Source organism: Metopolophium dirhodum, chromosome 1 (genome assembly GCF_019925205.1).
Source record: "Metopolophium dirhodum isolate CAU chromosome 1, ASM1992520v1, whole genome shotgun sequence".
Lineage (NCBI taxonomy): Eukaryota > Metazoa > Arthropoda > Insecta > Hemiptera > Aphididae > Metopolophium > Metopolophium dirhodum.
In genome coordinates, this window is record NC_083560.1 from 112362469 (window position 1) to 112376963 (window position 14495).

A 14495-nucleotide genomic window follows, 5' to 3' on the forward strand; every position below is an offset into this window, starting at 1 on the left:
CATATGTAGGTATCATGTCTGGATCTAGTAGAGACAGAGATACTGGTCGGAAATGGGAATCTGGTGCTTCCAAAAGAAAGAGAAAAGCTGAAATGATGCAAGTGAACCAAGCTATGAGTACTAGTATGATGAAATTTCTAAACAAAACCAGTACATCAACAACTACAGACTTAGACGAACCTAATGCCAAAATGGATTTAAATGAAGGAATTTCAAAATACAATGAAGAATTGACAAAAGAAGTTGAAACTAAGTCTGATCTTGAAACTTCTCCGCCAATAAATACTTTTGAAAATAAAGAAATTACTTTTTATGTTAACTCTAATATAAATAATATTTGCGATTTAGAGATGCACAAACAAGAAATTGTTTTAAGTGAACCACTAATGAGTTTAGACCCAGCTACAGACTTAGACGAACCTAATGCCAAAATGGATTTAAATGAAGGAAATTTATCCAATAAAATTTCAAAATACAATGAAGAATTGACAAAAGAAGTTGAAACTAAGTCTGATCTTGAAACTTCTCCGCCAATAAATACTTTTGAAAATAAAGAAATTACTTTTTATGTTAACTCTAATATAAATAATATTTGCGATTTAGAGATGCACAAACAAGAAATTGTTTTAAGTGAACCACTAATGAGTTTAGACCCAGCTACAGACTTAGACGAACCTAATGCCAAAATGGATTTAAATGAAGGAAATTTATCCAATAAAATTTCAAAATACAATGAAGAATTGACAAAAGAAGTTGAAACTAAGTCTGATCTTGAAACTTCTCCGCCAATAAATACTTTTGAAAATAAAGAAATTACTTTTTATGTTAACTCTAATATAAATAATATTTGCGATTTAGAGATGCACAAACAAGAAATTGTTTTAAGTGAACCACTAATGAGTTTAGACCCAGGGAAATGGGTGTTTCCGTTATCAGGTTCACAGCGTCACGATTTAGTTCAAAATGGTCCTCAACAGATGCTAGATACTTGCGATGAAAATTATCCTTTAGACAATAATAAGAGACATTTTTCTAACTTCCACTATACAAGAAAATTAAGTAATGGCGAAACTCAACATCGCAGATGGCTAGTTTATTCTCAATCTCAAGATAAAATATATTGTTTTCCGTGTACAGTTTTTTCTAATTTACAAACACAAATGATTCGTGAAGGATGTTGTGACTGGAAACATCTAAGTACAATTTTGCAAAGACACGAAAAGAGCAAAGAGCACATGGTGTGCATGATTAAATGGGTAGAATTTGACAAACGAATTAAACTCGGGAAAACAATAGATCAAGAAAATGAAAAACGGATTCGTGAATCACAAAAGCATTGGTACAATTTGTTTGAAAAATTAATTAATGTAATAAATTTCTTAGCCTCACATAATCTATCATTTAGAGGTCATCGAGAATCAATGAAGTTAGATGATAGCAATAACTCTGGAAACTTTATTGATTTATTAAAATTATTGTCCAAATATGATCATTCATTACAGAACCATTTTCAACTAATTAATGAAAAACAACTGGCACAACATTATTTGAGTCATGATATCCAAAATGAATTAATTAAACTTATGTCTAAAAAAGTAATTGAAGAGATTATTAGTAAAGTAAAACTAGTGAAATATTATGCTTTCATGCTCGACTGCACTAGAGACATAAGTCGCGTTGAACAGATGTCCATTATTTTAAGATTTTGTAATACGTCAACCGGTGATATAGAAGAACATTTTATTGGATTTATTGCTGTTGATTCCACAACAGGGGAACATTTAACAAACATTATTCTACACGAGCTAAAAAGTAATGGTTTAGATATTCAAGACTGTCGTGGACAAGGTTTTGATAATGGCGCGAATATGGTAGGAATAAACAAGGGTGTTAAAACACGAATATTAAATATTAATCCAAAAGCATTCTTTGCGCCTTGTGGTTGTCACAGCTGGAATTTGATTTTAGTAGATGCTGCTAAGTCTTCCATTACAGCTACAACATTTTTTGGCTTTATTCAAAAAATTTATTTGCTCTTTTCAAAATCTAGTAAACGATGGGATCTTATTAAAGATAAATTAAAACTAACATTAAAGTCTTTATCTGAAACAAGGTGGGAAAGTAGAATTGCTGCAGTCAAAGCAATATTATTTCAATTTGACGATATCATTGATTGTATAAATATACTTAAAATGCAAATAGTAGACGCAGAAACTCTATGTGATTGTGAAGCCATTTTAAAAGAAATGTTAACATTTGAATTTATTGTTGCAATACATGTGTGGTATGAAATTTTACTTCGTGTAAATAATATAAGTAAAATCTGGCAATCAGTTCAAGTTAATTTAAAAATGGCTGTTGATTCTTTAAATAATTTTTGCAATTGGATTCAAGAATATCGTGATATAGGATTCAATAAAAGTATTATAGAATCTCGCCAGTTCATAGAAAAAAGTAGTTATGAAATAGAATTAAATTTTAAAAACAAGAGAATAGCAAAGAAGAAAAAAATGTTTAGTTATGAACACACTGATGAACCTATAGAGAATGGTGAAAAAAAGTTTAGAGTTGACTTTTTTAACAGCATGATTGATGGAATTCTACATGACATTAAATGGAGATTTAAATCATTGAATGAATACTTTGAATATTTTGGTTTTATTTATGATATGAATATTTTAAGATCCATTTCCAAAGAAGATCTTTATAAGCATTGTTGTGATTTAGGTACAGTTCTTCAAGAAGGTGAAAAGAGCGACATTCAATCATTTGAATTATACGAAGAATTACAACTCATAATTTCAAGTCTACCAGACTTTATTAAGGATGCAAAACAACTCATCAAATACATAATAGAAAATAATTTACAAGAAATATATCCAAATGTTTATATAACAGTCAGAATTATGCTCACTATTCCTGTCAGTACAGCTTCAGCAGAGAGAAGTTTTTCGAAGCTTAAAATAATTAAAAATTACCTACGAAATACGATGACACAAGAAAGACTCTCAGCATTAGCAGTTTTGTCCATTGAAACGAAAATTGCAAATAATTTAAATTACGAAGATATACTTAAAACATTTAGTGAAGCAAAAAGCCGAAAAGTCCATTTCTTGTAAATAAAAAAAATGAAACTTCTAACAGTATTATTAATTTAAAAAAATATGTATTTAATTTTATAATTATGTTTAAATAAAATTATATTGACTACTTTGCAAATAAAAGGTTAATAATTAGAGTTTATTGTTTTAAAAAATTGTAAATCTTAATATTTATTAAATAACTATTGTTACTTAAATGTTTATTAAAAAAATTTTAAAAAAGGGCCTCTTTAAGTCTACTTCGCCCACATATTAATTTTACCTCGCGCCGCCACTGCATACATTTAACAGAATTAGTCAAATCCGACAGAGTCTCGTTTGATCCAACAAAAACGTCTTCATTTTTAGATTTAGTATTGCTAGTAAGACCCACATTAACTTTACATTTTGCGCATGAAAATTTTAGTTTGGCTTCATGTGTTAATTTCCTAAATGCCGTTTCTCTAAAACTAGCACATGAGAAGTGTAAGTAGTCTTTACAGTTTTTACATTTAATTTCATCATTACACACTAAACATAGCATTGTAATAACGAAATGTCGATAAACTCGTACTAATATTACAGACTTAAACACGTTAATTAAATACAATGCGTAAAAACACAGATAAGAGAACGACGGAGACGCAAAAACGACCGTACAGGCCAACGAACAATCGATAACTATTATTATTGACTTACTTTGAAAAGTTGAGTCTACATTAATAATACTGCAAGTATTATAATAATGGTTCTTCATGCGAGCAACCAAAGCAATAATTTCTGTGTTACAGCGTTTACATTTGGCTCCCTTACTTTTTGTTTTTAACCCATTTTCATCAGGTGAAACTTCAGTATACCACTTCCAAATGTCATCACGCTTCGTCCCGTGAACATATTTCTTCGGAAAGTTTTAATTTGTGTAAACTTAATACTTATTAGTTATTAGTTATTCTTATTACTCACAGCAATGGTCGTCGAGCGCGTATCTTATAACAGTTATAACTGATTTTAGAACATGACAATTGAATATTCGTATTTCGTATGCGGAACGTCTGGCCGGTCGGCGTACACACACACACACACAATGAAATACAATAATAATTAATATATAAATATCATACGACAGGTTCACATTCGATCGATAAGACCGATCACCAGAAAACCCACAATTACGTAAATAATAAATATAAATTAGTTCTTTATCATCAATTATTATTTTATTAACAACCACGATTAATATGTCTGAAAACGTGGTTAAATAGTTAAATTACACGTGGTTTAATTATAAATGAATACAGATTTAAAAAATAAAAAAATAACATTTTGTTTTAAACTCAAACAAATCATGTTTAAAACAGTTGAAAAAATCATTTTAAAAAAAACATGTTTTAAACGATTAAAACTGTTTTTTTGATTTTTTTTAAAAAAATCATGTTTTTATCAACTCTGGTAAAAGGTGGTGGTGTTTAAAAAAGACAAATGGATACCGGAGAAAGTAATAAGCAAAGCAGAGATCGTACTGTGTTGAAAAAGGTAGTGGTAGTACAATCAGAAGGAATATTTGGCATTTAAGACGATAATTAAATTAATTAAAAAAAGTATGAGTTATAAAGAGCTGCAGTACTTTAAGTGAAAAAGAGGGAAATGAGGAAACCAAAAATATAAAAGAGAGTGAACCACAAAAGTATAAATTACAGGAAAGCCAGATAGACTTAATCTGTAATTTGTATTCACTTAATAAATAATACCTATATAATATGTTAATTTAAAACTTGTAGTTGTATTGTAATCATTTTTATGTTCATTGTAATATTTGATAATTTGTATAATTTATTATGAAAAGAGAGATGTTATATACGGACAGACTGTGAGTGGCTTATCACTGGCATGTGAGATAGGCCATAATATTATGTTCTATCATCACTCTCGTTAGTTTTTAAAAACCTTGCGTACATTTTTTATATTTCACACTCACTTGTAAATTGCTCTCTTAATTAAATAAACATTATAACATACAACAGTCATTATATTGATGTATTCAATTGTGATATTGCAAATGCGCCAACAGGAGTTGTTCCAAAAATAACTGTAAGGCATTTAACTGTAGACAGATTCAGTAAAATGAATGTACGGTTAGCAATACAAGTTAATATATTATTCCAACATTAACCTAAGGACCTAAGGCCAACATTATGCCTAATCTTTGACCAAAATATGAAATGGCAACTCCACATAAACAGTATGTATGACTATGCGCCTAAGGACAATTATGTACAAAATATATTGTTTGAGGAAAATAATCTCACCAGATACTATGCGTATAGTGTACTTGCCTCTCTACCAAGCTATTTTTCAGTATGGTATAATTGCCTGGGGTGGTACATATGATGCTATTAAGTCTTTAACTATACAGCAAAACAAAATAGTTCGTAGGTGCCTTGATAAAAACACGATAGAAGGATCAACTAAATTTAATTATAAATGCTTGGGCCTTCTACCTATCAATTTACTTTACAAACAATTTGCGATCATATTAATTGTTAAAAAGACTCCTATAAATTATAATGTATATTCAAAACGTAATAGAACATATATCTTTTTAAATAATTACACTAAAAAAAATATTGGACAAATATTCGTTGATTATTTAGGACCAACTTTTTCAACGCAATGCCTTTCGCTATCAAGAAAACTATAAAATCAAATTCCAGATCTAATCATAAAATAACTATCAACAATTGGCTTCTACAAGAAATATAATTTAAATTTAAATTTTTTATTTTTTCCATAGCTTTTGAGGAATTTCTAAATATTTTGTATGTACTATATATAGAGTAAGTTAATAAATTCATCTCTTTGTACTTCCTCTTTTTATAATGTTTAATTAAATTTCGATTAATCAATTAGCTGCGGTAATTAAATTGTATATAATTTAAGTTTTTAACATGTAACTCTCTACTACCAACACTTAAAGGTAGTCGATATAACAATGTTTTTTGTTTAGTTTAATAATAAAAAAAAAAAAATTATATTATAATATATAGGTACCTAGTTCAATGTTTAAACTAACCATATCTATTATATCTTTCATTTATTCTTAGACATTAAGTAACTCTATGGCAAAGGGTATTGAGTTTTACAAAGAATACGCCAAAGTAGATTGTCTAAAAAATAATTATGAAACCCAACTACTCACAGAACGTTTCAATAGTTAATTTGATATTTTAAACCGAAAATACCCTGCAGAAGGCATAAAACAAAATAGTAAAGACTTTGAGGTACCCAAGTACTTTTTCATCAACTTAAAAAATGTACACATTTATATAATTTATTTATTAATTAGGTTTTAGAAGATACTCTGATTTGGTTAAATAAATGAGACGATTAAATTACAAAGCAATGTATATCAAAAGAAGAATTTTTAAGCCAATCAACCAGGCGCGGATACAAGGGGGGGCATGGGAGCGATGCCCCCCAAATGTCACGAAACGAAAAAAAAATTATTATATTAATATTCCAAGCAACGATAAAAATTATATTTTTTATAGCAACTATGAAAAAATAAAAATACAAAATAAATAATATCAAACATGATAAAAAATGTTTAGGCTGTTATATTTTAGTTTTTATGTACACCATAAATAATAATAAATAAGTAATAACTACATTGTTTTGCGGATCGTTGAATCGTTCTATTTATAATTCGGTAATTTGTTATCGCGCTGACTAACGATGTGGCGGACACCGGTAACCGGCTGTGGCTGTCGTCTTATATCGTAATCAACCGCATTTATATGCCTACCGCTATAAATATTTTCATTCGGTATCATTTATTTTATTCTATGCAACTAAACAGTATATACGAACTACTAAAAATGTGTGGGTGTAGGGACTGATGGATGTAGCGTAATGGTATCAGAACTTCGTGGAGCTGTTAGTAAAATCATTAAAGTAGCGCCTAATGCTCGCAGATGCCCTTGTTATAACCACTCCCTAAATAATTCTATATCACAATCTTCACGCGTCAAAAGTGTCAGAAATCTTATTGGAGTAATTAAAGAAACTGTATCATGTTTTTCTGCATCAGCTAAAAGAACAGTTGTTTTAAGAAAATATGTTGGGCACCAATTAATTGGCTTATGCGAAACGAGATGGGTCGAGAGACATGAAGGAGTAATGAGTAATGAGTTTTATGCAAGATATGCCTAACATAATTGATGCATTGTTAGAAATTACATCATGGAAAGACTTTAATACTTTTGGAAAAGCTAAATCACTAGCAACAGTATTATGTGACGGTGAAATTATTGTTTCACTTGTCTCTCCCATATGCTTAGCTAAACTCTTCAACTGAGTAAATGTTTTCAAAAAAAGTCTATTGGTTTATATGAAGCAGCCAATATAATGAAAGATACACTAAATATTCTGTCAGAATGCCGAGAAAATGTTTCTACTCGATTTGCAGAAATTTATAAATCGTCTGAGTATGGCTAAAACACAAAATGTTGATTTGAAAATTCCAAGGAATTGTTCAAGACAAATGAATCGTGCAAATTATCAAACAAATGATACAGAAGAATATTATAAATTAGGTATATTTATTCCATTATTAGATAATGTCATTAATGATTTAAAAGCTCGTTTTTCACAAAATACACTAGAGTGCTTCAATCTTACATACATACTTCCTAACAAGCTCATAAATGAAAATACGACTTCATTAAATAAATTAGACATTATCATAAAAACATTAGCAGACGATTTCCAAGCACTTCTTTCAAATGATAAAGACATCGTATTTACTTTATTACGTTCAGAGATTAGATTATGGAAACAAAAATGGAACCGTGAGAAACTTGAAAATATTCCGTTAAATTCCTTGTGTGTGATAAAAATACTTACAAAATGTAACGAGGAAATATTTCCTTTAATCAATCGCCTTTTGACCATTTTGATAACTCTTCCTATAAGCAATGCAAGTGCTGAGAGAACTTTTTCAACGCTACGAAGACTCAAAACATGGCTGAGGTCAAAAATGTCAGAGACTAGATTACCTGGACTTGCTCTTTTAAATATCCACCGTGATATTGACGTAGACATCAATAAAGTTATTGACATGTTTTCAAAAATCATTAGAAAATTAGATTTCGGTTTATAATTTTTAATTTAATTTTATACTTCAAATTTTTTTTTTTTAAATAAAGAGTTTTTCAATATACCTACCTTAAATTTATTGTTAAAAGTTTATACCCTTACAGAGTTAAGATATATTTATTGTAAATGGTACCTAGTAATTATAATATTATAGAATTATTGAATTTTATATTATATTATGTCCACCGTATAAAATGCCCCCCCTTCACCACTAATAATTACCCTGGATCCGCACCTGAAATCAACAGCAGACGCTTTAAGGGTTAGGTACTAGTCAATCTACAATAGAGTTATCTATGTAGCTGTTGGAACATTGCCAATTCAAATATGTCTTGTCATCCAAGTTTAATCAAGATCGATTAGAAGTAAGAATAAAAATAATAATAAAATAATACTAGAATCTAGGTACCTAATAAATGTATTTTTTTTTTTTAACAAGCAATTTTTTGGTGTTGCTAGACAAGTAAGCGGACCAAATGATCATCCGTGTTCAGCAACTTCTTTACAAATATACAAAATCCTTTCTATGTATTGAATTTTAAAGCCACCAAAAACAGGGAATTGCAAGATTTTGGACAGTGGTACAACAAAAATTACTAATGACTTAAAAACTGTTTTTAATAATTAAATTAAACTCAAAATATTCATCTGAATTGTTAAATATAAAACAATTGCATGTCGATTTTGAAGTTGCTGCTCATGAGGCTGCAAAAACGGTGTTTCTTGACGTAAAGATTATTGGGTGTCGATTCCATTTAGGCCAAGCTTGGTGGCGTAAGTACCTAATTTATGTTATAACATAAATTATTTTATTGATTTAGATACAAAACCACAATACTTAACGAACATCATATATTAATAATGACAAATCGGGACAGTGGTTAAAATCGTTCTTTGATCTACCATTTCTACCAATCGAAAAACTTGAAGATGGTTTTATTCAACTTATGAGTTCGTGTCCAAATGACACTGAAGGTCATATATTATATTTTAAAGACCTATATTGAACCTGAATGTTTATTTCCACCTGAAATATGGACAAAAGAGCCATCAATTATACCTAAGCTAGTTTAATTAAAAATATTATTTTATAACTGGAACAGCTACAAAAATTAATTAAATCAATAGAACAACTAACAGTCCAGAAAGCTTTCACAAAATGTACAATTGGCAATTTCATAGCGCCCATCCACCAACACATGTGTTTACATCAATACTAACAGAAATCAAAGTCGAAAATATGTTTAATTTCAGAAGGAATCAACAAAAATATGGCACTTTCTGATTTAAAACGGATTAAAGCTTCAATTAAAATGTATTTTCAGTATAAAATTGACAAAAATTTTCTAGCAGTATTTCCGTCATTAGTTGTGCCAGATCCTAAATGACAAAAATAAAATAAATTAGCTACTGATATTAAAAACTTGATTTGAACTGATTTTTTTAAAGATATCTAATACCTTGTAACACCATATCTATTAGTAACCCCATTTCCGATCAAAACTTTTCTTGGATATGCTTTTTTTTTGCTGCTACTTGTTGTTTATGTACTAATGAACTAACCTTTAAAAATACAATTTCATTATTCTATATATTATTATATAATATAAAAAATTAAATACTTTTATGTACATACTCGCCACGTTTTTATTTCCATACGATAAGCCACGTGTAAAAGGCATTCTAAAAATCGTATATGAGCATGTAACACAGATAATCCAAATTGAAAGTTTTCCGTATTAATCTGTCGCTCGAAAACTTGATCTAAATTATTCATTTGTGATGGTTTCCGTCCACATATATAACATGTTTGACATGATGTATTTTTTACTGCACTATAAACCTAAGGATACAAATATTATTTAAAAATAGGCTACATTAATAAAATAAATTAACATTACTTTGCCATCAATCATTGAAAAATTAGAGTATGCTTTATGCTTATAATTGATATATCATTAAAATAAATTATTGTATTAGTTAATCTAGATATTTCATCTTCAATTTCTGTATACATTTCGATTGTTTTATCATTATTTTCTTTCATAAAAATACATTTTAATGGCCGACAAAAACGAGTGGAAGAATATCTAGGATTAGACCAAAGTACAATTTTTTCGTTGTTGTTCACACATTGAAGTTGGGGAGGAACTAGCGAAACTGTAAACATACTTGTATCCAGTGGCGGATCCAGGGGAGGGGCACAGGGGCACGTGCCCCCCCTGTCAATTTTCTATCAACATTTTTTTTATGTTACTACGAGTATCATATAAATAAAAATACAGTTGTAAATAAAAATAATACTACCTTTTACCTACTAGTAAAATCATTAATTAGGTACATTTAAACTGATAAAAGGAGTTACAGTTTAGTATCTTATCGATCTCTATTTATAACCATTAGGCCCGGAGCACACGTCTTGCGTTATCTTAACGCGCGACACCGCTGCGACGCCGCGACAACGGCGATAGGTACCAATAGGTACTTACAATTTAATTTCGTACTGGCCGTACTGCACACAAGCACACAGCACTGTTATAAGTTATAACACTATAATTTTTATAAAATAATAGTGTAATTGTGAAATTGCTACAGACGAAGGGTTACGCTTCAACGCTAAATGTAAGTTTATATTTTTAATTTCATTATATGTTTATATTTATTGTCTATTGACGCTTATACATCTTATATGTATTCAAGTTTTGGACGACAGGCAGCGTCGTCCATACGGTAAAATATACTAATATATTGGGTAGTTTATTTCTATTTTTTAAAATTAACTGCGTGTACGCTCGTCATTGTCGGCTGCTAATCGTTAATCATACCTATAGAAAACTATCGAGTTATTAATTTAAAAATAGCTTAACCAAATTGTAATTTTCTTTCATACATTCTTTAATAGAACTTTATTTGTATTTTTTAGATTTATTTTTATTTGGGATTAAAACTTATAATACGTATAAATCCAAATCATGGAGAAGAAACGTCAGAATACAAATATATTAACGTTTTTTAAAAAAACAAAATAAGATGATAATATTGTACACAAAAAGTCTGAAAATGAAATTATGCCCCAAAATGAAGACGATCAATCCAACTCAATTCATTCCACTGCTACTGAAATTTCAAATACAAGAGATATTGGCAACTATGTAGGTTTTAAATTTAATAAAATAAAAGACGACGAACTTTATGATATTCTACGTGATCCGTGGATTCCACATGAACATTTTATTTTTCCTCTAATTTCTCAAGGAGATAAAAATCGTTCCTTTAAACTTCACTGGATAAATGAGTATCCCTGGTTGTCTTATAGCCAAAAACTCGGAGGAGCTTTTTGTAGAATATGTGTTTTATTTGGAAGCGATGAGGGAGGTCGTAGTCGTGTAAAACTAGGAAAATTAGTTACAATACCATTATCTCTTTACAAAAAAGCAAAAGAAAATTTTAAGGCCCATCAAAATAATGACTACCATAAGAATTGTGTTTTTAAATCTGATAATTTCATAAGTGTTATGAATGGAAAAATACAAAATATAGAAACAACATTAGACACTGCTATGACACGTAAAGTTGAACAAAATAGGCAAAAATTAATCCCTATTATTGAAACCATACTATTTTGTGGCCTACAAAATATATCCTTACGCGGTCATAGAGATGATGGTTCTATAAATTCTGTTGATGACGATATCAAATATCAAAAAGGAAATTTTAAGGCTTTATTAGAATTTCGTATTAATGCTGGAGATCAAATTCTAAAAGAGCATTTCAAATCTGCAACAAAAAATACTACCTATATTAGTAAGACGACGCAAAATGATTTAATTGATTGCTGCGGAAATGTTATAAGTGATAAAATAATTCAAAAAGTTCATATTTCAAAATTTTATAGTATTTTAGCTGATGAGACGACTGACGTAAGTATTTCTGAACAATTTTCATTTTGTGTTCGGTATTTTGATTCGGCCACATGCTCAATACGGGAACATTTTCTTGGATTCACAAAGGTTGAACATGTAACTGGTGAATATTTAGCTGACACCATTATACAAATATTAAAAGAAAAAAATTTAGATCTTGCTCTGCTTCGAGTACAAGGATATGATGGTGCCGCGAATATGAGTGGTGCGTTTAAAGGAGTACAATCTCGAATTGCAAGTTTACAGCCTCTTGCATTTTATACTCACTGTGCCAACCACAGATTAAATTTAGTGCTCAGTAAAGCAAGCACTGTACCTTCAATTCGCAACACAGTCGGAATAATAACAAATATTTATAACTTCTTAAGGGAATCTGCTTTAAGAACTCAACTTTTGAGTGAAAAAATTACAGAACTTTTTCCACATCAAAAAGCAGTAAAAGCTAAAAAGTTGTGTGAAACACGTTGGGTCGAAAGACATGATGGAATTTTACATTTTTTGGAAATATTACCAGCTATAATAGTTACATTAGACGAATTAAGCCTTAGCAACCATACAGGAAGCAATGCACAATCTCTACCTGCAGCTATTTGTAAATTTGAATTTTTGATTTCCTTAAAAATATTAACGAAATTTTTAGCCATAACACTTCCACTTTCAATGCTGTTACAGAGTATTAATATTGACTATACACAATCGATAGAAATGATCAACAATGTTAAAAATGTATTAACTACAATAAAAGAAAATTCAAAAACGGAATTTAAAAACATTTTTGAAGAAACAAGAATAATTGCAGTAAAAATGGACGTTGATATAAGGATTCCAAGAGTAACAAAAAAACAATGTCATCGTGCAAACGCTCAGCCCGAATCAACTGATTTATCTGAATTCTACCACGTTAACTATTTTCTACCTTATTTGGATTATCTTATGTCAGAACTAAATTCACGTTTTAATGAAAATAATGATTCAGTTATTACTAATTTAAAATTAATTATTCCTAAATATTATTTTACTTATGAAACTTCAGACGATAAAATATTGAATGCGGCCAAGACATATGAAGCAGATTTACCTCATAGTATTGAAGCACTACGCGGTGAGTTAAATTTATGGAAACAATTTTGGAAAAATAAACCAGAAAAGGCTGATTCTTCAATGGAAGCTTTTAAATATGCATCTATGTTTCCTAACATTAAATGTCTTTTAACAATTCTTAGTGTGATACCTATAACAACAGCAAGTGCTGAAAGGTCATTTAGTTCTTTAAAAAGAATTAAAACTTACCTACGATCGACAATGAGCCAGGAAAGACTTAACGGCTTAGCAATGTTGCATATAAATAAAGATATTCAAGTAAAACCAGGAGAAGTACTAGATGTGTTTGCTAAAAAACATAAACGAAAACTTCAATTCGACCTATGAGGCAATATGAGAACCTATAAAAATATTTTTACTTATTTACTTATTAATGACTACATATATGTATAAATTATTATTATATGGTATGTGATATTATGTAATCAACATTATTATTATCATTATTATTATTATTACCAATTTTGTTTAAAAATAAGAGTATGTATTATTAATTATATCATCAAAGAATCATTATATAATTTATATGTGCCCCCCCTATCAAAATATCCAAGATCCGCCCCTGCTTGTATCACTTATGTCTGTAGTTTGAAATGACTGTTTATACCGCGAGTGATTACTAGAACCATTACAACCCAATTTATACAACATTTCAAAATCTTTACATTCATTATTATGTAATATTTCTATACTTCATACAATTTGTTTTGTAGTGTGGTTAAGAATATCTTGAAGTGGTACATGACAACTTTGTTCAGTATAAACACAGTTTTCTGGGTAACATTCTGTTTTTGCTTTTTTAGTATGTTCATAAGCAGGCTATATATTGGCATTTCGTTTAATTGCATCGCATCTAATATTTATAAATTGTTGTTTTGTTAGTTTATTGTCTAAAATAAATGTTAAAGCTTCCTGTGGTGAAAAAGGAATAACTTTTTAGTTTTTAAAGCTTTCTTCATTTTCAATGCTCTTTTTGGAGTAGATGCACCTTCTTCTAATAGCTATCCACTCTTAGCTTTCCACTCTTATACAATTTTGATTTCGCTACAAATATTATTTCTGGCGTTGTGTATATTTTACCTATTGCCGCTGATTTACGCTGCTTACCTCGAATTGAACTTTCTGTAAACAATTTTCTTGGTTTCCCTACTTTTTCTTTAATTTCTTTATTATATTGATTTGAAATTTCAAACTGTTTTTGCAACCATAAAACATTTTTTTTTGTAAACACATTAAA

At 29.4% G+C, this 14495-nt stretch overlaps 2 protein-coding genes across 2 annotated transcripts; both read left to right on the forward strand.

Moving 5' to 3' along the window:
* Positions 1-350: 350 nt before the first annotated feature.
* Positions 351-6295, forward strand: LOC132950953 (uncharacterized). Its single transcript, XM_061022595.1, has 4 exons — positions 351-497; positions 606-752; positions 861-2567; positions 6182-6295. Exons 1-4 carry the CDS (start codon positions 351-353, stop codon positions 6293-6295), a joined length of 2115 nt encoding a protein of 704 aa, XP_060878578.1.
* A 5007-nt stretch (positions 6296-11302) lies between these two features.
* LOC132950962 (zinc finger MYM-type protein 1-like) lies at positions 11303-13585 on the forward strand. Its single transcript, XM_061022606.1, has 3 exons — positions 11303-12038; positions 12138-12749; positions 13191-13585. The coding sequence occupies exons 1-3, from the start codon at positions 11303-11305 to the stop codon at positions 13583-13585; spliced, it is 1743 nt and encodes a 580-aa protein (XP_060878589.1).
* Positions 13586-14495: the final 910 nt, after the last annotated feature.